This window comes from Anomaloglossus baeobatrachus, chromosome 3, assembly GCF_048569485.1.
Source record: "Anomaloglossus baeobatrachus isolate aAnoBae1 chromosome 3, aAnoBae1.hap1, whole genome shotgun sequence".
In the NCBI taxonomy this organism is placed as follows: domain Eukaryota; kingdom Metazoa; phylum Chordata; class Amphibia; order Anura; family Aromobatidae; genus Anomaloglossus; species Anomaloglossus baeobatrachus.
The window spans coordinates 186706817-186731447 of NC_134355.1; the positions used below are offsets into that span (position 1 = coordinate 186706817).

Genomic DNA, 24631 nt, shown 5'->3' on the forward strand with positions numbered 1-24631 from the left:
ATTCCGGCAAACCCACCAGCCTTAAATTGCTTCTTCTGGAGCGGTTTTCCAGATCCTCTAGTTTGTCTCTCATGGCCTGGGATCCCTCCACCATCTCCTGCAGCTGCCCCTTTAATGCTGCCACCTCGTCCTCTGTGTCAGAGATTCTTTGCTCCATCTCTGACATCCTGGCTCCCTGCTGTGCGATCTGTTCCTTTAAGGGTGCTAGCACTGCCCCCACCATAGCCTCTAGAGTCTTTGATCTTGTCTGCCAGGTGCATTGCCACTGCTCCAGCCAGACGGTCATAATCAATTTGCAGGCCTGGGAACTGCTCGTGCTGCTGGGCTGTCTGCTGCTGGGCTGTCTGCTGCTGGGCTGTCTGCTGCTGGGCTGTCTGCTGCTGGGCTGTCTGCTGCTGGGCTGCCCGCTGCTGGTGCTGCTGGGCTGTCTGCTGCTGGGCTGTCTGCTGCTGGTGCTGCTGGGCTGTCTGCTGCTGGAGTTGCTGGGCTGTCTGCTGCTCGTGCTGCTTGGCTGCCTGCTGTTCGTGCTGCTCGGCTGCCTGTTGCACGTGTTGCCGAGCTCTTTGCTGCTCTCTCAGCTGCTCCCCCTCCTCCTCCTCCATCCGTCCCCGCTCACCTCCCTGCACACCGCCGCGGCCCGCGGCCGCCATTTTGCGCTCCATGTGCACTGCTTTCTCTGCAGCACCCTGCTCCAGCTGTCTGCCACTGCTCCGGAGGAGGTACCGCTCCATGCACGGTCACCTCCCGCTCCTCGCCTCCCCCTCTCCGCCTCCTCCCCCAGCCGTGGGGCTCCTGTAGTCGGTGTGTGGGGCTGAGGAACGTGCGGAGCTCTGTCTCCCGCGTCCCCACATCACAGCGCCGGAACCGGAAGTCCCAAAAAGTTCAATTTAAGCTGCATCAGATTATAATTGTTTTCCACATGTTTTGGCAGGCTTGATGTAGGTTTGGACAAAACATATTTAGAGTTCAATGTTTTTCTTATTAAGAAAAAGCATTGCATCTTGCCAAACTACTCCACAGGCCAGACGTATGCAAAATACAGGAGACTGTTGTTACAATACACAAGCAGTACTTTCCAGAATTTACTGCAGCTCCTTCACTGTTGCTGTAAGCCTCTTTGCAGCCTCCCAGATTATGGCTTTTGTTGTAAAATGCATCTAAGAAAATATCTTGAAAATCATATTAGAACAAGTAAAGTTTATATGGGGTTATTCAGAATCACTGTAAATGATGGCAGCTGTGTATTTAACATGAATTTAAGGGCTTACTCTCACACCACCTTGGAAATCTGACAAGTTACAAACTGATAAAAAAAAAACGTACCGCTCTGACCAATGTTATTCAGTCATGCAGTGCAGAATAGTGTACTACTTCACATCTAATTGGTGTATGGAAAAAATTGTTGCATGCTGCGATTTTACTCTGGAATCGGAGGAGACTCACTTATCCAAGTCTATGGGTGCAACAAAAAAATGGATGCCACATAATGGTATCCGATTTCTACAGATACATTACAATTCTGTAGCATACAAAACTATAAATGGTCCTGTAAATGATACTTGCTGAGTAAAAAAATGTATTGCACACAGACAGCACACGATGGGGGAAATGCTGAAATGATTCTTGGTATCATTATTTTTTACATGATAAAAATCTTGAATTTTAGCAGGAGTGTGTAGACTTTTTATATTGACTACATACCTTAAGTTATTTCTATGTCCAGTTTTACAAAAATAACACTAGATGTAAAGGAAGTCTGTCCACGCCAAAACTAAGTTTAAACTAATCAGTTCATATGGGATTTGGCCACTATAAAAATCACACCTGTTTGGTTTTCTTAGCTTTGATAATCCAGAAAAGGAGCTTTATTCCTTTTGCAATTGTGGCTGCTTAAAGCAACCAGTGATGCCCCAAGCTCTGTGCCCTGTTCTGCTCCTCGCCCTGTGCTGATTGACAGTGCGGTGTGCACACACTCACTGAGCCTCCAGAAGTGGAGCGTACGCCGTGTCACTTCAGGGGACTAGCAGGTGCACACACATCTCCTTTCTACTATGGCCGATTGATTAGTTTGACGGGAATTTTAGGGGTGGCCGACTCCCACCAATAGATATTCTATAATGGAGAAAATTATTTTGCAATTTTGTAAAAAATAAAAAAAATGTTTACATCATAGTAAGTATGTTCACATTTTACAGTTAGCCTTTATGTACTTGGCCAAGGAGGTAAGAGGAGAGTTCACAGAAAAGCAGTACATATCTGGTATGAGAAGTTTTCTAACACAAAGGATTTTGGCAGGTGAGCGCATAAATCTCATAATATCAATATCATAAAGAATATTTCAGAGCATTGATCGAACATAATTCTTTTGTTTCTGAAAATTGTGTTCAACATTAAAGGGAGTCAGTCATTCCCCCAAATGCATTTTAAATGTCCTATACAGTGTTGTAGGGGACCTGGCCCCTGTATCAGCCATACTAGCACTGTACCCGCTACTGGTACAGTGACTGAGAAAATAACTTGTAATTCACATGCAAATTATGGGGCTACGGTCCACTCTCGGCATGGCCAAAAGTTTGGTGTACTGTTATGTCTTTCATTTGCATATTGAGGCCTTCCCCTACTTCTGATTGATAGTGATCACTTGAGTGTGTACATATGTTCTGACATTCTGTCTTTGCCACATAACCACAGTGGCTGGGCGTGTTCTCCTCCATGTCTTCCTTCTGCTTTTTCCGCTCACTACTCTAATACACCTGGAAGTAAAGTGAGGAGAGGGAGTTCTTTTTAAGTTTTCGGCCTATTGCACCTAAAGTACAACATCCATAAAATAGGAAGATGTGGTGAGACGACCTTCAACCATCACACATGTCTGGGTTGTCATGTGAAATCCTGTTGACTGCTATAGATTTTTTACGTTTACTGCAATAACATCTGATAACCCGAATGAATAAGAAAATATATTCAGTGTAATCATCTACATTTATTTACAAGAGACATTACACTCTTCTTTACAACCCTCTCCTTTATTGATGTTGTCAGGTGTTGCACTATGGCTGTGCGACACCTGACAAGATTATTTGGTCCCCATGTAACTATAGATGACGTCATTACATTTAATAACCTTGCAGTGTGAACCATATTAAAGTATTAAAGCATTAATGGGTAGCTCTGTTTATAGTGGTTTCCTACAGCCACTGTTTTTATTATATATTATAAAAATACACACACACACACACACACACACACACACACACACACACACACACACTATTCTTCTTGGCCACTTTCAGAAATGTTCTTACAATACACGCTCCATCATAAATACTGTGCTGTTGTGTAATTAAGCATCTCCAAAAATCTTATAAATTAATTAGAGGCCAATAACTCCACATAACAAACATAACAATTCCCTTTACTTTTACAGGAGCCAGCCAATGTTATGAGGCCTTATCATCTGATATCCAAAAAAATACACTAGCAGCTTATTTGGAGTTGGGAATTATGACGGTCGGTAAATCGTAAGTATATGTCCAAGTTCCCATTTTCAGCCACACAAGCCTTGGGTACTGCAGTGAACGTGTCCCCTCTGGCCTGTTGTTTCTGGGGGTCATTATTAGTCTTACTTATGATTTCCATTTTTCCCAAGCGATACAGATTTCAGGTTCCATTTCATTTACTTGTACAATGTGATTGACAAACACACAAACACTGCCCATATCACTGCATGAGAACATAGAGGAGACATCTTGCCCACTGCCCTATTTCAATGTTTTGCTAGGATATTGCAGTCTCTCATTTAGAAATGTTTTTTTTTGTGGCTGAAACCTCAAATTAGCAAAATCGGTTCACTCGCGGAATCAGCCCTAAGGTAATGTGTCTAATGTAATGTGTCTGTGGTGGTCTAGACTCAGACAGACCCTTTGATAGAAAGAGTTGCATTTCAGCTTAACTACATTTGACATGTTCAACATTTTGCCATTTCTCATTTCGAAAGTTAACGTAGATTATACAATTGCTCCCCGGTTGTTTCAAGGGATCCTGTCGCCATGAAGATGCAGTCCAGCCTGAGAGCGTCTTTTTTATAGACCAGAGAAGCTAAATAGGTTAATATGTTTTTGTTTTGTTTTTGTTTTTTTTTAGAAAGATTCAGTATAGCCTGTGTTTTAATAATGTCAACATCTGCTTTTTCTGAATATTTTAAGTCCAGTGGGTGGTCCTATCAGTGTGTGACCGCTTTCTTTGTTTTAGGCCCCCTTCATACATCCATTAAAAACCATGTAGGTGTGGCACAGTCTGTTTTGACCATAGCGTTTATTTTTAATCACCCATCTGTGTGTACATTGTGAAAAACGTGTGTCATCCGTATTTTTCCGGTATCGATATACAGTGCCTACAAGTAGTATTCAACCCCCTGCAGATTTAGCAGGTTTACACATTCGGAATTAACTTGGCATTGTGACATTTGGACTGTAGATCAGCCTGGAAGTGTGAAATGCACTGCAGCAAAAAAGAATGTTATTTCTGTATTTGTTTTTTTTTTTTTTAAATGGTGAAAACTTTATTCAGAGGGTCATTTATTATTCAACCCCTCAAACCACCAGAATTCTGTTTGGTTCCCCTAAAGTATTAAGAAGTATTTCAGGCACAAAGAACAATGAGCTTCACATGTTTGGATTAATTATCTCTTTTTCCAGCCTTTTCTGACTATGACTAAAGGCTGCTTTACACCAGTCAATCTATCGTGCGATAGATCGTCGGGGTCACGGTTTTTGTGACGCACATCCGGCATCGCTGGCGATGCCGGCCTGTGTGACACCTCCTAGCGACGCAGTATCGCTCACAAATCGTGAGTCGGGTACTGCTCGCTAGGTTCCATAATATCGTTTGATTTAGTTGACCATCGTTTCCGTGGTAGCACACGCCGCTCCGTGTGACACCACGGGAACGATGAGCAGCTCACCTGCCTCCCGCGGCCGCCGCCGGCTTTATGTGGAAGGAAGGAGGTGGGCGGGATGTTTACGTCCCGCTCATCTCCGCCCCTCCGCTTCCATTGGCCGGCGGCCGTGTGACGTCGCTGTGACGCCGAACGTCCCTCCCACTCCAGGAAGTGGACGTTCGCCGCCCACAGCGAGGTCGCACGAGAGGTAAGTATGTGTGACGGGGGTTACTAACTTTGTGCGACACGGGCAGCGATTTGCCCGTGACGCAAAAAGGACGGGGGCGGGTACGATCGATTGTGAAATCGCACAATCGGTCGTACCATGTAAAGCAGGCTTAAGACCCTCCCCAAACTTGTGAACAGCACTCATACTTGGTCAACATGGGAAAGACAAAGGAGCATTCCAAGGCCATAAGAGACAAGATCGTGGAGGGTCACAAGGCTGGCAAGGGGTACAAAACCCTTTCCAAGGAGTTGGCCCTACCTGTCTCCACTGTTGGGAGCATCATCCAGAAGTGGAAGGCTTATGGAACTACTGTTAGCCTTCCACGGCCTGGACAGCCTTTGAAAGTTTCCACCCGTGCCGAGGCCAGGCTTGTCCGAAGAGTCAAGGCTAACCCAAGGACAACAAGGAAGGAGCTCCGGGAAGATCTCATGGCAGTGGGGACATTGGTTTCAGTCAATACCATAAGTAACGTACTCCACCGCAATGGTCTCCGTTCCAGACGAGCCCGTAAGGTACCTTTACTTTCAAAGCGTCATGTCAAGGCTCGTCTACAGTTTGCTCATGATCACTTGGAGGACTCTGAGACAGACTGGTTCAAGGTTCTCTGGTCTGATAAGACCAAGATCGAGATCTTTGGTGCCAACCACACACGTGACGTTTGGAGACTGGATGGCACTGCATACGACCCCAAGAATACCATCCCTACAGTCAAGCATGGTGGTGGCAGGATCATGCTGTGGGGCTGTTTCTCAGCCAAGGGGCCTGGCCATCTGGTCCGCATCCATGGGAAGATGGATAGCACGGCTTACCTGGAGATTTTGGCCAAGAACCTCCGCTCCTCCATCAAGGATCTTAAGATGGGTCGTCATTTCATCTTCCAACAAGATAACGACCCAAAGTACACAGCCAAGAAAACCAAGGCCTAGTTCAAGAGGGAAAAAATCAAGGTGTTGCAGTGGCCTAGTCAGTCTCCTGACCTTAACCCAATTGAAAACTTGTGGAAGGAGCTCAAGATTAATGTCCACATGAGACACCCAAAGAACCTAGATAACTTGGAGAAGATCTGCATGGAGGAGTGGGCCAAGATAACTCCAGAGACCTGTGCCGGCCTGATCAGGTCTTATAAAAGACGATTATTAGCTGTAATTGCAAACAAGGGTTATTCCACAAAATATTAAACCTAGGGGTTGAATAATAATTGACCCACACTTTTATGTTGAAAATTTATTAAAATTTAACTGAGCAACGTAACTTGTTGGTTTGTAAGATTTATGCATCTGTTAATAAATCCTGCTCTTGTTTGAAGTTTGCAGGCTCTAACTTATTTGCATCTTATCAAACCTGCTAAATCTGCAGGGGGTTGAATACTACTTGTAGGCACTGTATAAATTACAAAGATTCTCATATACTTTCAATGTGAAACACCTACTGCACAAGGATACATATTTACATGGACCCATAGACTTGTATTGGCCCTTGTCATCCATGCTGCTGGAAAAAAACAGACTTCTCTGTGTGGTCGGTCCAGTTGTTAGGCTATGTGCGCACTAGGCGTTTTTGCCGCGTTTTTAGCGGCGTTTTTTACCGCGTTTTTGTGCTGAAAACGCAGTGACATTGCTTCCCCAGCAATGTCAATGGGTTTTCAGAAGTGCTGTCCTCACACAGCGTTTTTTTTTAGCTGCGTTTTTGTGGTGACCACAAAAACGCAGCATGTCAATTATTTCTGCGTTTTCCACTGCGTTTTTCACTCATTGAATTCAATGAGATGTTAAAAACGCAATGAATAACGCATATAGCCGCGTTTCTATGACTAAAAACGCAGCTATACACGCAAGGGGTGGGCACTACAGTGACGTGTACAGGAAGAGGATTCCTTCTGTTGGTAAACACAGAAGCAGGAATCCTCCCGGTACCGTCACCGCTGCCTCCACCTCCCGTCCTGTGCATGTCAGCTCCGTGCTGCGCCATGTCTGGGCGGGAGGTGGAGGCAGCGGCGAAAAACAAAGTGAACAGTAGAAAAAAAAAAATGTCATATACTCACCTGTCCGCAGGGTCCCGGTGCCATGCCCGCTCCCATCTCCTCCCGGTCCCGCCGCTCTGGCTGTGTACAGTCTCCCCGGGGCAGGACCTTGCTTGCAGGACCTGGCTGTGGATCACCTGATGCAGTCACCTGACGCATCAGCTGATCGTAGTCTCGCCGGCTTTTTCGCGCCCGGCCGGCTATCAGCTGATCCTGCCGTCAGGGGACTTCATCAGCTGATCACCGGCAGCTCTTGCAGCGATCGTATAGGATCAGACTCCTGTCCAATCGATCGCTCCAGGAGCTGCCGGTAATCAGCACATGAGTATGTATTTTTTTTTTTTTTTTTTTCTACTGATGCATCAGCTGATTGTATAATCGGCTTTTATACAATCAGCTGATGTATGATGGGATTCAGGCACTTGATCCTGACACATCATCTGATCGCTCTGCCTTCCAGCAAACCGATCAGATGATATTGGATCCTGATTGGACGGCGCGGGACCCTGACCCAGGATTACTGCGGAGGGGGGTTTATTTCAATAAAGATGGAGTCACTAATTGTGTTGTGTTTTATTTCTAATAAAAATATTTTTCTCTGTGTTGTGTTTTTTTTTATCATTACTAGAAATTCATGGTGGCCATGTCTAATATTGGCATGACACCATGAATTTCGGGCTTAGGGCCAGCTGATAATATACAGCTAGCCCTAACTCCATTATTACCTAGCTCGCCACCCGTCACCAGGGCAGCTAGAAGAGTTGGATACAGCGCCAGAAGATGGCGCTTCTATGAAAGCGCCATTTTCTGGGGTGGCTGCGGACTGCAATTCGCAGTGGGGGTGCCCAGAAAGCATGGGCACCCTGCACTGTGGATTCCAATCCCCAGCTGCCTAGTTGTACCCGGCTGGACTCAAAAATTAGGCGAAGCCCACGTCATTTTTTTTTTTTAATTATTTCATGAAATAATTAAAAAAAAAGGGCTTCTCTATATTTTTGGTTCCCAGCCGGGTACAAATAGGCAGCTGGGGGTTGGGGGCAGCCTGTACCTGCCTGCTGTACCCGGCTAGCATACAAAAATATGGCGAAGCCCATGTCATTTTTTTTTTCTTTTTGGGCAAAAAACTGCATACAGTCCTGGATGGAGGATGCTGAGACTTGTAGTTCTGCAGCTGCTGTCTGCTCTCCTGCATACACTAGTTCTGCAGCTGTCTGCTCTCCTGCATACAATGAACATTTTGAAGAAGGAAATGACATCAGACCTTTTTTTTTTTTTTTTTTCCATCAACAATCTTTAATGGCATTGTGCACTGATTAAAAACGCAGTGAGCAAAAACGCAGCAAAAAACGCACCAAATCGCGGCAAAAACGCATGCGTTTTTGCCGCGTTTTTTTAGCCGCGGGTGCGTTTTTTAGACAAAAACGCACATAAAAACGCAGCGTGAAAAAAACGCCTAGTGCGCACATAGCCTTACACGTACGGATGTGACTCGTATCAGAAACACTGACCTGTGAATGACCCTAAGTGTACATACAGAGACTGTCAGTCACTCATAGGATTATCCACTAGACTATTTCCAGAAAGAGCAGAGGTTTATGTGAATAATACAAAGGTTATAATGAGTCTTTTCTCACAAAACTATATATCAACCTCTATATTATGTTGCTTGCAGATTGCACTGTATTTTCATGGTGACAGGGTTTCTTTAAAGGAAATCTATCATCTATAATAACACTATTAACCTGCAGAAGTGGGGTTAATCTGCAAATTAATAGCATTCTGAACCTGCCTGTCTCCTGCACATTGAACCCCAATCCTCCCAGCAGTGTTCAGGTTTCAATCATAGAGAAGGCGCAGGCGTGGGTTCAGTCACCGTTCTATGTTTGAAGAGTGTTGGATGTACCCATGACCCCCGCTTTGCATTAGAGGAAGCTGTCAGTTAGTGCAGGGGGCACGGATACAGCTGCTGCTCTCCATACTTAGAGGAGTGACTGAACCTGCGGTGTCTCCGCTCCCATAACTAGAGCCCCAATCGCTGCCGGGAGGAATAAACCTCTGTTCCTCCTGGCAGCGGGGTTTAATGTGCAGGCGCCGGACAGGTTCAGAATGGTGTTAACTTGCAGATTAACCCCATTTCTGCAGGTTAATAGCGGTTTTTTTTTACAGGTGACAGGTTCCCTTTAACTAGATTTTATGTTTCTTTTCAGGGGTCCTGCAAGAATCTTCACTATAGATGGGCAAGCTATGGCTGACATGAAAGGAAAACTTGGTGAGAAACGTGATTTATTTTTATTTTCCTGTAATAATTTCTAGTAATACTGTCAGTCTCTATGTACAGAATACAGAAAAAAAACTACATATGAATTTGGAGGCCTATAGAGGTATAGTAGTGACCTCATGCAACTCTATGGCAGCCCTACTACTGCACTATATCAGGCTGCACATTAAAGCAGTTATGTGCATGGCTCTTAAGGGGGTAAAATTGCGTTTTTGGGGGGTTTTTTTTAATGCGGTTTCTGCTGTTATTTTCAGCATTGAAAGACTGCATTCTACTAAAAAAAAATATCAGAAAACCAAATTTATGACCAAGGTTTACATATAAACAATGGCTCCACTCGCTCAGCAACAAAACCTATAATAAACAATGAGTGAATAAGCCGAATAATAAAAACATATTTTCTTTATCGTTCCTTTGGGAGACCCAGACCATGGGTGTTTAGCTTCTGCCTCCGGAGGACACACAAAGTACTACACTTAAAAGTGTAGCTCCTCCCTCTGAGCTTATACACCCCCTGGTAGCCAGTCCTAGCCAGTTTATCGCTTTGTGTTAAGGAGGTCATACATCCACACATGCATTCTCATCTGATTGTTTGACTTTTGGAAAGAGTTTGAAGATAAGCGGGTCCATGTCTGGACTCCCGGCATGTCCCTTCTCACCCCACTGTGTCGGCGGTGTTGTTAAGGTTGATTTACAAGGCTGAAGCCTTACATGCCGCGCTCCTTCACCATCCCTTCTGGGCTCTGGCTTGAAGTGGGAGCCAACACGGTCTCCATGCCTGGCAGGAGTCCGGTCTCCATCCACAGCCCCTTGAGGATTCTGTTGGACCGGAGCACTCATCCCCAGGGACATGGCCCTGCGTCTCAGCAGCTAAGTATCTGAGACGTTTATGTTGGGGGTCCCGGTTCTTTATTGTAAGGGGAGAGTATGCTGTATGTGATTGTTTTTAACTTTTCCGGCGGATTCTCCAGCTTTTGCCCGAGAACCGCGCCGATGGTGCCTGCTTGTCGGCCTCGCCGCTTAAATTTAGACCCCGGCTTTGCCGGAGGCCTAGTTTCGTTCTCCTGCCCTCGCATGTCACTCATGCAGAGGGACAGGTTCGGCTCCTCCCGGCGGCCGTTCTACACAGGGGAGGGACACTCCCCACTGCTGGGGCGTCCCTCCTTCCCGGCAGGTCTCTATAGCCCTCCAGTTCCCGCTCTTTTATAGGAACGCCTCTAGTCCCGCCCCCTCTCTTCGCTCCGGCGGCCATTTCTCAGGCAGAGTTCACTCTGCTCTGGGACATCCTGCATTCTGCATCGCTGCTGAGGTGCTGCGCTCTGGGGGACCGGGCTTCGGGATCTGGAGGGCACACAACACCGCGCTCAGCGGTCTGGTAAGCCACAGCCGGTCTCTAGTTGTGGACCTCTGTATATTCTCCCTGGGGTTCATTCTCTGCAAAGCCCCCACTCCAGCAGCATGTCTCACACAAGGAGCAAGGCTCCAAAGCTGATGGTTGCTCTAACTTGGCGGTGCCACAGCCTGGAGTCTCACCCCCAGTGGTCTCTCAGGCTGCTGCTGCACCTGTGATTGAACCCCCGGCCTGGGTAGAGTCTTTTTCTAGGTCCATATCCCAGTCATTTGCTGAGTCCATGGGACTTTTGTCCAGGACTTTGATGAATATGCATCAGCCCCCCTCACAGGGTGCCTCTAATACTCTTGACAGAGGACTCCTATCCTCTGACCTCCGTCCATCAGAGCTCACGGAGGATTCATCATCTGATCCCAGACCCCTTCCTTCTAAGAGAAGGCACAGGGTTTCCTCCCCCTCCCCATCCCACGGCTCTGTCTCAAGAGCTGACTCTCAAGATGAGGAGGATACCCTCACTGGGGGCTCGGAGGCTATGTATCCCATCGATTTCTCTGAGGGTGACTCAGATCTTAGTGATTTGATTGCTTCTATTAATTCTGTGCTGGATCTCAATCCGCCAGTGTCAGAGGAGCAACTCTCTTTGGCAGAAAAACATCAGTTTACCTCGCCTAAGAGAGTGAAGAGTGTGTTCTTTAACCACTCCAGTTTTCAGACCGCTGTGACCAAACCCAGGGCCTGCCCTGACAAACGCTTTCCAAAGCGTGGTTCTGATGACCGGTTTCCATTTCCACCTGAGGTGGTCAAGGAGTGGTCTCACTCCCCAAAGGTAGACCCTCCGGTGTCTAGGCTCTCAGCCCGGACCGTTGTGTCGGTGGCTGACGGCACCTCACTTAAGGATTCCACTGACCGTCAGATTGACCTTTTGGCCAAATCTGTGTATGAAGCTGCGGGGGCCGCGTTTTCCCTGACTTTTGCAGCAGTGTGGGCTCTCAAAGCCATCTCCGCTTCTCTAGAGGAGATGCATTCCCTCACCAAGGAATCTATGCCTGAGATGGTTACCTTAACTGCTCAGGCTTCAGCCTTTTCATCTTATGCCATGTCTGCCATGCTAGAGGCTGCTCACCGCACTGCGGTGGCTTCAGCTAATTCTCTTGTTTATCCGCAGGATTTTGTGGCTTCGAGAGTGGAAGGCAGATGCTTCTTCCAAGAAGTTTCTTGCTGGGCTCCCTTTTGCTGGTTCACGGCTGTTTGGTGAACAGCTGGATGAAATCATAAAAGAAGCTACTGGCGGGAAGAGTACTTCCATGCCACAAACCAAGACCAGGAAACCCGCCCAGGGTAGGAATCAATCGAGCTTTCGTTCCTCCAACTGGTCATCCTCTAAGCCTTCCGCCTCGTCCGCTAACTCAGCCAAGGATCAGAAATCCAACTGGCGCCCAAAAGCGCATCCGCAGAAGACCGCAGGAGGTTCTGCCACTAAGGCAGCTTCCTCATGACTCTCGGCCCGCTCCAGCCACGTCCTTAGTCGGTGGCAGGCTCTCCCACTTTGGCGACGCTTGGTTAAAGCAAGTCTCCGATCAGTGGGTGAGAGACATCATATCTCACGGCTACAGGATAGAATTCTCTTCCAGCCCTCCAAACAGATTTTTTTCTCTCAACTCCCCCCTGCTCCAAGGCCGCCGCCTTCTCGCAGGCCGTGGCGTCCTTGCAGGCAAACGGAGTGATTGTCCCAGTTCCCGCTCAGGAACGGTTCAGAGGTTTTTACTCAAATCTCTTCCTAGTTCCAAAAAAGGACGGTACCTTCCGGCCCATCCTGGATCTCAAGCTTCTCAACAAGCATGTCCGGGTGCGGCATTTTCGCATGGAGTCTCTGCGATCAGTCATTGCCTCTATGACCCAAGGGGAGTTCCTGGCGTCCATCGACATCAGAGATGCCTATCTACATGTGCCAATCGCAGTGTCACATCAGCGTTGGTTACATTTTGCGATAGGGGAGGATCATTTCCAATTCGTGGCTCTCCCCTTCGGGTTAGCCACGGCCCCTCCGGTATTCACCAAGGTCATGGCGGCAGTGATTGCGGTCCTGCACCTCCAGGGGTTAGCAGTGCTTCCTTATCTGGACGACCTTCTGGTCAAGGGTCCATCCAGCGCAGACTGTCAGCGGAGTGTTTCGCTCACTCTCACCACCCTAGCCCAATTCGGGTGGATTGTCAATCTTCCCAAATCCACTCTGACTCAGTCTCAGAGTCTCACGTACCTAGGGATGCAGTTCGAGACTTTGCCGGCACTTGTGAAGTTGCCCTTAATCAAACAGCAGTCTCTCCGGCTAGCGGTGCGCTCTCTCCTGAGGCCCCGCCGTTATTCCCTCAGGCGCCTGATGCAGGTGCTGGGTCAAATGGTGGCTTCCATGGAGGCGGTTCCCTTTGCCCAGTTCCATCTGCGTCCTCTGCAGCTGGACATTCTCCGCTGTTGGGACAAGCAGCCTTCCTCCTTACAGAGGTTAGTGGCTCTGTCGCCACGAACCAGGAGCTCTCTTCAGTGGTGGCTTCGACCCCTCTCCCTGTCCCAAGGGCGCTCCTTCCTGGCTCCGTCCTGGGTGATTCTCATCACGGATGCCAGCCTATCCGGCTGGGGAGCGGTACATCTCCACCACAGAGCTCAGGGCACTTGGACTCCGTCCGAGTCAGCCCTTTCAATCAATGTGCTGGAAACCAGAGCTGCGCTTCTAGCTCTCCTAGCCTTTCACCACCTGTTGGCGGGCAGGCACATTCGAGTCCAGTCAGACAACGCGGCAGCGGTTGCCTACATCAATCACCAAGGCGGGACACGCAGCCACCTGGCAATGTTGGAGGTCCAACTCATTCTTCAATGGGTGGAGGACTCCAAGTCCACCATATCCGCAGTCCACATCCCTGGCGTAGAAAACTGGGAGGCAGATTATCTCAGCCGTCAATCCGTGGACGGTGGCGAGTGGTCCCTGCACCCGGCAGTGTTTCAGTCAATCTGCCGCAAGTGGGGCACTCCGGACGTGGACCTAATGGCATCCCGTCACAACAACAAGGTTCCGGTTTACGTGGCTCGCTCCCACGATCCTCAGGCCTTCGCCGCGGACGCTCTGGTTCAAGACTGGTCCCAGTTTCGAATTCTGCGGCACTCAAATTGACGGCGTGGCTCTTGAGTCCTGGATTTTGATGGCTTCTGGTATTCCTCCTGAAGTCATCTCCACTATGACTCGGGCCCGTAAGTCTTCCTCCGTCAAGATCTATCACAGGACTTGGAAAATTTTCCTGTCCTGGTGTCGCTCTTCCGGCCATTCTCCTTGGCCATTCTCGTTGCCGACCCTTCTGTCTTTTTTTTTTTTTTTTACAGTCCGGTCTGCAGCTAGGACTGTCTCTCAACTCTCTCAAGGGACAAGTCTCAGCTCTTTCAGTGCTGTTCCAGCGGCGTCTCGCCCGGCTGGCTCAGATCCGCACCTTCATGCAAGGTGCGTCTCACATCATTCCGCCTTATCGGCGGCCCTTGGATCCCTGGGACCTTAACTTGGTCCTCACGGTATTGCAGAAACCCCCCCTTTGAGCCTCTTAGGGAGATTTCTTTGTATCGTCTTTCTCCAAAGGTGGCCTTTCTAGTTGCCATAACTTCTCTCAGGAGAGTCTCTGATTTGGCTGCGCTCTCCTCGGAGTCACCTTTTTTGGTTTTTCACCAAGACAAGGTAGTTCTCCGTCCGACCCCGGACTTTCTTCCTAAGGTGGTCTCTCCCTTCCACCTTAACCAGGATATTTCCTTGCCTCCTTCTGTCCGGCCCCTGTTCATCGCTTTGAGAAAGCGCTGCATACTCTAGATCTGGTGCGTGCTCTCCGGATTTATGTGGCTCGCACCGCTGCGCTTAGGCGGTGCACCTCTCTTTTTGTGCTAACCACAGGGCGGCGCAAGGGTCTCTCTGCTTCTAAGCCGACCTTGGCCCGTTGGATTAGATCGACCATTTCGGACGCCTACCAGAGTACTCAGGTGCCTCCCCCGCCGGGGATCAAAGCACACTCGACCACAGCTGTCGGTGCCTCTTGGGCTTTTAGGCACCAGGCTACGGCTCAACAAGTCTGTCAGGCTGCCACTTGGACTAGCCTGCATACCTTTTCGAAGCACTACCAAGTGCATGCTCATGCTTCGGCAGATGCGAGCTTGGGCAGACGCATCCTTCAGGCGGCTGTCGCCCACTTGTGAAGTTAGGCTCCGCCTACTTCTTAGTTTTTTCTGTTTATTCCCACCCAGGGACAGCTTTGGAACGTCCCATGGTCTGGGTCTCCCAAAGGAACGATAAAGAAAAAGAGAATTTTGTAACTTACCGTAAATTCTTTTTCTTATAGTTCCGTATTGGGAGACCCAGCTCCCTCCCTGTTGCCTGTTGGCAATTTTCTTGTTCCGTGTGTTATCACCGGCTGTTGTCGTGGACAGAGTCTCCAGTTGTTCCGGTTCTTACTCGGTTCTACTTGTAGGTGGCTATTCTCCTTCAGCTTTTGCACTAAACTGGCTAGGACTGTCTACCAGGGGGTGTATAAGCTCAGAGGGAGGAGCTACACTTTTAAGTGTAGTACTTTGTGTGTCCTCCGGAGGCAGAAGCTAAACACCCATGGTCTGGGTCTCCCAATACGGAACTATAAGAAAAAGAATTTACGGTAAGTAACAAAATTCTCTTTTTTATTGGATAATGATTAAAAATACAAACATATAAAAGGACAAAAGTGAGGTCACAATCAAATAACCTCAGGTAATCAATGATATTTTTTATACTATAAGTGGCAAAGATGGACAATAAAAATGTGTAAAAAAAAATGTAATAAGATGCAACACGCATGAATGCCATATAATACTATCCCAATGAGAAAGAGATTTCAAAAGCAGAAACCCATTGTAATCACTAGATGGCAACAAGTGCTCATAGCATACTAGTAAAGCCTGAAATAGGAGAAAGATATCCACAAAAATTGGGTGAATACAAACCATATAGATACCATATGATACTGTGGAACAAGGACAACAAGGAGCCCGTTTTTTTCACACTGAATGGCAACAAGTGCTCATAGCATAATAGTAAGGCCTGAGATGAAGTAGTAGATACTCATGATATAGGAAGTAAGATTCTAGACATAAGTAAAGTTGGAATAAACCCCAAGAGAAGGGTTGTAATTGAGGCAAAAGAGATGAATTAAATCAATATTAGCAAAACAGGGCTAGTATTACAAGAGCCTAATTCCCAATACCAAATGCATCAGGGATGCCAAGACAAATAGCAAAGAGTATTCAGACGGCAGGCAAGAATAAATGCCTATAATATCCACAGGATGGTAATCCTATAAGATATAGCCAAAGGCCATAGAAACCAGCCATGGAGATAGTAAAGACGCTGGATGAAGACACAAAATGAAGGCAAATAGCAACCTGAGGGTAACAGGATACCCCAACACGTGTTTCGCAAAAGCTTCTTCCAAGGGGGTGTTAATGGCAGTAAATGCCCAGGTATATATACCCCTACTCACCAAAGTGATGTGTAACAGCGGCGCTCCATCTCAGCTCCACCATCGCGCACATGGGGCTTGACGTCTGACGTCACTGCGGTCCGCCCACGTCAGACGCGTCATGACATGGGAGGAGCGCAGCGAGATGCAAAGACATGTCGCCCCGATGCGCAGGAGGTGGGCGGAGATAAGGAGCGCTCCACACAACGCTGGGAGATAGCTTAGCGTAGCTATGGTAATCAAAAACAACAACGTGTCAGTGGCACACATATAAGCACCATCCATACTGACAGAGTGCAAAAAAGGTGCATAAGGTGCAGGGTGTTCGGGAAAAGTGTAGGAGCAAAAATTAATAAGACATAAAAAATGAAAAGGAGGGGATAATAATACATTAAATAGTGGACAAAAAGGGGGAAAAGTGAAGAGAAATACCTACAATGAGTATAAATATGATAAAAACATAATGGTTATAATATTTATAATAAGAGTGGAAGCATACAATGTGTATGAAATGCCTACAGAGGAAAATAAGGGTATAAAAGACATGTGAATGTAAGGATGTGTATATGTATAAATATCTTATAGAAAAATATATAAATATAAAGGATGGTAAAACAGATATGAATAGGGAAAATGTGCATAAAATTACTTATAAAATGCAGAAGGTAACAAAGTGTGCCAATAATTTTATTAAAATACAATGCAGATGCAAAAGTGCAATGTGCATAGGTGTTGTTTTGTAGATCCACTCAAAAGATGCCAGCGGAGATAACAACTAAAAAACAAACAGAGATAGAGGAAAAGTTAAAAACATATTTATTACAAAAACATACATAAAAAATTAAAATACACCAACGAGCATATACTAAAAAACGCGAAATAAAATTATAGGAACGGGACAAAGCTCATGACATCATTAAGACCCAATGGCCGAACACAACCAATCTTGGAGATCCAGCGGGTTTCCAGTTGAGCAAGCCGCTTTTTAAAATCACCTCCTCTATTATCCAGAATCACCCTGTCAATGCCAAAAGCCCGCAGGCTGCTACTATCACAGCCATGTTTAGGCTTAAAATGTCGTGGAATAGGTTTCAACGTGGAGATGTCCTGGATCGTGGCTGCCTTTTCAATATCGCGTACATGTTCTCTAATACGCGTTTTTAATGGTCTGGATGTAAGACCAACATATATCAAGTTGCATGGGCATACCGCATAGTATACTACATGCGTCGTGTTACAAGTTATATGCTGGGTGATCCGAAATTCACGATTGCCATCACTAGATTTAAAATTCAAAGCTCTAGCCATGTTGGGGCATGCAATACAGCTGCGACATGGGTAAAAACCCCATTTGGGTCCAGTTGTTCCAAAAAAATTAGTCTGAGGACCTTCATAGCAACTGTGTGTAAGGAGATGTTTCAAGTTAGGAGATCTCCTATAGGTAATGGCAGCAGTTGGTGAAAGATATTTGGACAAAGTAGAATCAGACCGGAGAATGGGCCAAAATTTCTCCAAGACTGCTTTAACTTCTTGCCATCTATTACTGTAAGTAGAGATGAATCTTACCTGCTGATCGTTTTGCTTTTGCCTGCGTGAATGTAACAAAGCTTCTCTCTTAGTGCTCTTGGCTCTCAAAAAGCCTTTCTTGATGCTCCTATTTGAATAGCCACGATTCCTAAAACGATTACTCAAATCCTCTGCTTGCTTGGAAAAAATCTCATCAGATGAACAAATTCGTCGAGTCCTCAGGAACTGGCCTGTAGGAATACCAGAAATGAGGGGATATATTTTATAATTTGGCAGGGTTCTGAAGGAGATAAGTGAACCTGAGGTTTAGTGTTTGGGCCAAACACAGGCTTTACACAAAAAACAGCCAAAAAACAGAGTTTGGGTGTTTTACTTATGCTGACCACTCGTACGAGCATCGCTGTGCTCGGGTACGCTCAGTGCTCAGCCCAATGCGAGCTACTTTCAGTGTTTAAACGGCTCCTACTGTTGATAACAGCATGAATGGATGTAGAGTATACAAAACAACCCCTGCCCATCTGGCCCCAGAACTGTTCTGTGTATGTCTGGCTGCATGTGGGCAAAGACGTGAACTGCCCAATTAGTGACTTCCATTGGGTTCAGATCAAGTCCGGGTCCCAAACCAAACTTAATCTAAGTCCGGTTGAACACACAGAACCGAAGTTCCACGGGTCCGCTCATCTCTACTTCTTACCATTTACTTACCATGATTTGATTTATGTACAAATCTTTTTGTTATGCTAATAAAGAATTTCTACATTCAGTGCTGGCCAAAAGTATTGGCACCCCTGCAATTCTGTCAGTTAATATTCAGTTTCTTCTTGAAAATGATTGCAATCACAAATTCTCTGGTATTATCTTCATTTATTTTGCTTGCAATGAAAAAACACAAAAGAGAATGAAACCAATCAAATCATTGATCATTTCACACAAAACTCCAAAAATGGGCCAGACAAAAGTATTGGCACCCTTAGCCTAATACTTGGTTGCACAACCTTTAGCCAAAATAACTGCGAACAACTGCTTCCGGTAACCATCAATGAGTTTCTTACAATGCTCTCCTGGAATTTTAGACCATTCTTCTTTGGCAAACTGCTCCAGGTCCCTGAGATTTGAAGGGTGCCTTCTCCAAACTGCCATTTTGAGTTCTCTCCACAGGTGTTCTATGGGATTCAGGTCTGGACTCATTGCTGGCCACTTTAGTAGTCTCCAGTGCTTTCTATCAAACCATTTTCTAGTGCTTTTTGAGGTGTTTTGGGTCATTGTCCTGCTGAAAGACCCATGACCTCTGAGGAAGACCCAGCTTTCTCACACTGGGCCCTACATTATGCTGCAAAATTTGTTGGTAGTCTTCAGACTTCATAATTCCATGCACACGGTCAAGCAATCCAGTGCCAGAGGCAGCAAAGCAACCCCAAAACATCAGGGAACCTCCGCCATGTTTGACTGTAGGGACCGTGTTCTTTTCTTTGAATGCCTCTTTTTTTTTTTTTCCTGTAAACTCTATGTTGATGGCTTTCCCCAAAAAACTCTACTTCTGTGTCATCTGACCAGAGAACATTCTTCCAAAACGTTTTAGGCTTTCTCAGGTAAGTTTTGGCAAACTCCAGCCTGGCTTTTTTATGTCTCGGGGTAAGAAGTGGGGTCTTCCTGGGTAGTCTACCATACAGTCTCTTTTCATTCAGACGCCGACGGATAGTACGGGTTGACACTGTTATACCCTCGGACTGCAGGGCAGCTTCAACTTGTTTGGATGTTAGTTGAGGTTCTTCATCCACCATCCGCACAATCTTACGTTGAAATCTCTCGTCAATTTTTCTTTTCCTTCCACATCTAGGGAGGTTAGCCACAGTGCCATGGGCTTTAAACTTCTTGATGACACTGCGCACTGTAGTCACAGGAACTTTCAGGTTTTTGGAGATGGACTTGTAGCCTTGAGATTGCTCATGCTTCCTCACAATTTGGATTCTCAAGTCCTCAGACAGTTCTTTGGTCTTCTTTCTTTTCTCCATGCTCAATGTGGTACACACAAAGACACAGGACAGAGGTTGAGTCAACTTTAATCCATGTCAACTGGCTGCAAATGTGATTTAGTTATTGCCAACACCTGTTAGGTGCCACAGGTAAGTTACAGGTGCTGTTAATTACACAAAATAGAGAAGCATCACATGATTTTTCAAAGAGTGCCCATACTTTTGTCCACCCCCTTTTTTTTACTTTTGTATGTTTGGTGTGGAATTAAATCCAATTTGGCTTTATGACAATTTTTTTTTTTTTTTTTCATTGAAGACAAATTAAATGAAGATAATAATACCAAAGAATTTGTGATTGCAAATCATTTTCAAGAAGAAACTGAGTATTATCTGACAGAATTGCAGGGGTGCCAATACTTTTGGCCAGCATTGTAGGATTAATTTATTACTTTTGTTCATTTTTTCGCTACTTGTCTACTATTTTTCGTATTAATATTATTGCATTTCCCCAATTTATGGGACTATGTTCCCCCTTACTGCCTATTTTCTGATTTATTTTAATACTTTTTATTTATGTTTGTCTTTTTCTTTTTTGTTTGTTTGCTTTTTAGTTCACCATTGTGGGGTGAATTTAGGCTAATTAATCCATTGACTGTTTTTGAAAAGTCAGTTTTTTTACACTTGTAATCTAGTCTCCGTGTAATGATTTTATGTATGCCATTTTTTCTGACATGCACCATTTTTTTCTGACATTTTGCAAAACATGCAAAATTTTGCTCTAAGAAAGTCAAAGACACTCCAAGTTTTCAAGTCTGAGTTGCTCGCTGTGCTTCCCTCCAAAAACTGCCTATTCACTAGGCGCCCTTAGATCCTGTCTGAGCTCCAGATTTGGTGGGTCACGAGGGTTTATGTCACAGCTAAATGTCTCTAACATTTTCTCTCTCAGCTGATTTCATGTAGGGGGTGTGTACACACGGGATAAATTGTTGCTATTCCTCGTTTATTGAAAGAAAAACCCACAATGGTCACATAAATAACTTGAATCTGACAAAAGTAATAATAAATAAAAAAATCTATGAAAATGAACAAATGAAAGTCAGACATTGCTTTTCAATAATGCTTCCACAGAAATGTTTTAAAAATAAAACTCATGAAACAAGCCTGGACAGAAATAATGGTACCCCTGAAAATAATTTGCCAAAAGGGACGTTAAATCAAGGTGGGTCCATTAATTAGCATCACAGGTGTCTACAATCTTGTAATCAGTCAGTGGGCCTGTTTATAGGGTTACAGATACTCACTGTGCTGTTTGGTGACATGGTGTGTACCACATTCAACATAGACCAGAGGAAGCAAAGGAAAGAGTTGCCTCAGGAGATAAGAAAGAAAATTATAGACAAGCATGTTAATCTAAAGGTTATAAAACCATCTCCAAGCAGCTTGATGTTCCTGTGACTATAGTTGCACATATTATTCAGCAATTTAAGATCCATGGGACTGTAGCCAAAATTCCTTGATGTGGCTGCAAGAGGAAAATTGATGAAAAATCAAAGAGCCGGATAATACGAATGGTAACAAAAGGGCCCAGAAAAACTTCAAAAGAAATTAAAGGTGAACTTCAAGCTCAAGTAACATCATTGCCAGATATCACCATCCGTTGTTGGTTGAGCCAAAGTGGATTTCATGGGAGACGACCAAGGAGGACACAGTTGTTAAAAAAAAAAAACATAAAAAAGCCAGACTGGAATTAGCCCATCTACATGTTGACAAGCCACAAAGCTTCTGGGAGAATGTCCTATGGACAGATGAGACAAAAGTGGAAACTTTTTGGCAAGGCACATCCGCCCTATCTTCACAACTGGAAAAATAAAGCATATCAAGAAAAGAACACTGTCCCTACTGTGAAACATGGAGGAGGCTCTGTTATGTTCTGGCGATGCTTTGCTGCATCTGGCACATGGTGTCTTGAATTTGTGCAGGTTACAATGAAATCTCAAGACTATCAAGGGATTGTAGAGAGAAATGTGCTGCCTAGTGTCAGAAAGCGTGGTCTCAGTTGCATGTCATGAGTCTTGCAACAGGATAATAACCCAAAACACACAGCTAAAAACACCCAAGAATGGCTAAGAGGAAAACATTGGACTATTCTGAAGTGGTCTTCTATGAGCCGTGACCTAAATCCTATTGAGCATCTTTGGAAAGAGCTGGAAAAGGCATCCTTCAAACACGAGGCAACTGGAGCAGTTTGCTTTTGAGGAGTCACCAAAATACCTGTCGAGAGGTGCAGAATAGTTACAGGAATCGTTTGATTACAGTGATTGCCTCAAAAGGTTGTGCAACAAAATATTCAGTTAAGGGTACCATCATTTTTTTCCAGGCCTATTTCATGAACTTTATTGTTTTAAAAATTCTGTGGAAGCATGGTAGAAAAGAAATGCCTGACTTTCATTTGTTAATTTTCATAGATTTTTTTTTTATTTATTACTACTTTTGTCATATTCAAGTTATTTCTGTGACCATTGTGGTTTATCTTTCATTAAACGAAGGGTACCAACAATTTTGACCACGTGTGTAATTGTCTGATCCATGTGTTAGTATAATGTTTTATTTGCATTACAAACCACATGTATGGTATAATGTATGTTTTCTCTGCGTTCCTCTTCATTGTATTATAGCCTTAAGTTGTGATTTCAATTAAAAAAAAAAACAAAAAAAACATGACACAAATAAAGCATTTTTTTTTTAATTCTTGAACCAAATGCCCCATTTTGAAAAATATGGCTCAAAAATTAAAAGATAAAAACAAAAAGTGACTTTAAAAAAACAAAACGCAAATTATTAATCTAGGGCAAAATGTTGTTCCATTCTGATAAAACTGAAATATCTAATATGTAATTTCCTTGTCATTTCATACTAGGACTTCAGATACCTGGAATGAAGATTCTAGTGGCACGACTTTAAGATATGCGAAAGTATCTTGAGCCGTTTTGGTTTGGACAACCGTTTTAAATTTTACTCCAGTCACGTGGAACCTCAATTGCTGAATGATCCTAATGGGAGATGGAAGCAAAAGGCAGCTACTTATTCTTATCAATCAAAGGTCAATTTTACGGGCTAATCACTATGCCAATGAAACAAGCATCAAGAACAAATGTTTGTGATACCTGTTGCTGACGCACGATGACTTTCTTAATGAGCTTTTACAAGCCCATCAAGCAAAATGAGGTGCTAAGGAGCGAATTGCACTAAGGATTGAGACACCATTATAAGTGATTTTATTTACATTGTATCAGTCGATGAATGGTTTACTACATTGTGGCACATGTAACAGACTGTTCCAGTGGAACAACAGTTCCAACCTGATGGTTTTAAAACAGCAAATTCTGACACTGCCGGATTTACCTTGTATACATCCAGATCTCACACCAGAATCCTTAACTCAGGTGTTCACTGATATCTATTACTGAAATGTATTGGTGTTGCTTTCTAGATCTTGGAATATTGCCATTTACAGTTACCCAAAAGATCTAAAGTGAAATATTTGTCACTTTTACTTCTGTTATGGTTTTTGTGCCATGTCTGATTTTGGAAAACTGGGAAGAAGCTACTGTACTGTATATTACTTGGAGTCCCAAAAAATGTAAATGCATACCAAGAGCACAGAATAGATATATCCTTTACATTGGTTGTTTTTGTTTATTATAAACTTCTAAAAAAAATAAAATTGTAAAAATGGGATTTACAGATTATTTTTGTTTTGTCCAATCCTATGATTTTGAAGGCATATCATTAGGATAGTAGACCTTGTATGGAGCCGGACTATGCAGTGTCCGTTCTCAAGTACTTCAGCTCTTGTTCCGTTTTCTTCAATGGTAGCTGAGCTAGAGTGCTCAAGAACGGTCACTACACTGCAGAACTACCAGTATATTCTTTTGGAGGATGTCTGACCCACTAATAGCTGATTGTGACGCCCCACTGATTCTTAGGTTATGTAAACCCCATTGTAATCCTGGTCAACCCCTGTAAGATGGATTTGCGAGTTTACATAGGCGTATATTTTCTTATTGGAATGACTTCCTTTATTCCCTAGCTTACATTATTGTAGTAGGCTGTCAGTCCCACAGACGATGAACAGAACAATGGTCACAAGCATTTCTGCTCCATTCACTCAAGGACGCTTCTCCTTTTGCTGGGGATCACAGCAGTTTAATTCCACAGTCCTTTACATACGTGATCATCGCTGTCCCCATTGAGGCTCACAATCTAAATTCCATATCAGTATCTTTGAGCCGCGCCAATGATCACTTCTCAGGTATTCAGATTAATGGATCTTTATTTTGCACAGGTCTACGCGTTTCTGGAGTCTCAGCTCCCTTCCTCAGCACCATCAGGCATAAAAACACATCAAATCAAAGTGATTTGATGTGTTCTTTTGCCTGATGAGATTTGATGTGTTCTTATGCCTGATGGTCCTGAGGAAGGGAGCTGAGACTCCAGAAACGCGTAGACCTGTGCAAAATAAAGATCCATTAATCTGAATACCTGAGAAGTGATCATTGGCGCGGCTTTAAAAAAACCCTATTTTCCTCTATTGTTCTCTGTTATCTGCAGTCTGGGTTGCTGCTGCCTTGATCAAAACTTTCCATGCCTGCATAGTAGTTGTGACTTTCACAACTTCACTTGGTGAGTATTACTGCTCCCTGTCTCTACCCCGTGTGTTATTGGGGTAAAACCCTATGGCGCTTCTTCTCCACAGCTTTTTACATATCAGTATCTTTGGAATGTGAGAGGAAACCAGAGAACC

The 24631-nt window shown here is 44.7% G+C and overlaps 1 protein-coding gene across 1 annotated transcript in view; it reads left to right on the forward strand.

The window, feature by feature from the left end:
• LOC142296262 (dihydroxyacetone phosphate acyltransferase-like) overlaps positions 1-23559 on the forward strand; it is a 119446-nt gene extending 95887 nt beyond the window's left edge. Inside the window, exons 13-16 of the mRNA XM_075339632.1 lie at positions 2196-2295; positions 3425-3518; positions 9393-9454; positions 22745-23559. Of these exons, the coding sequence (XP_075195747.1) occupies positions 2196-2295; positions 3425-3518; positions 9393-9454; positions 22745-22788 (300 nt within the window). The 3' untranslated portion in view covers positions 22789-23559. The remainder of the gene's footprint in view (positions 1-2195; positions 2296-3424; positions 3519-9392; positions 9455-22744) is intronic.
• Positions 23560-24631: the final 1072 nt, after the last annotated feature.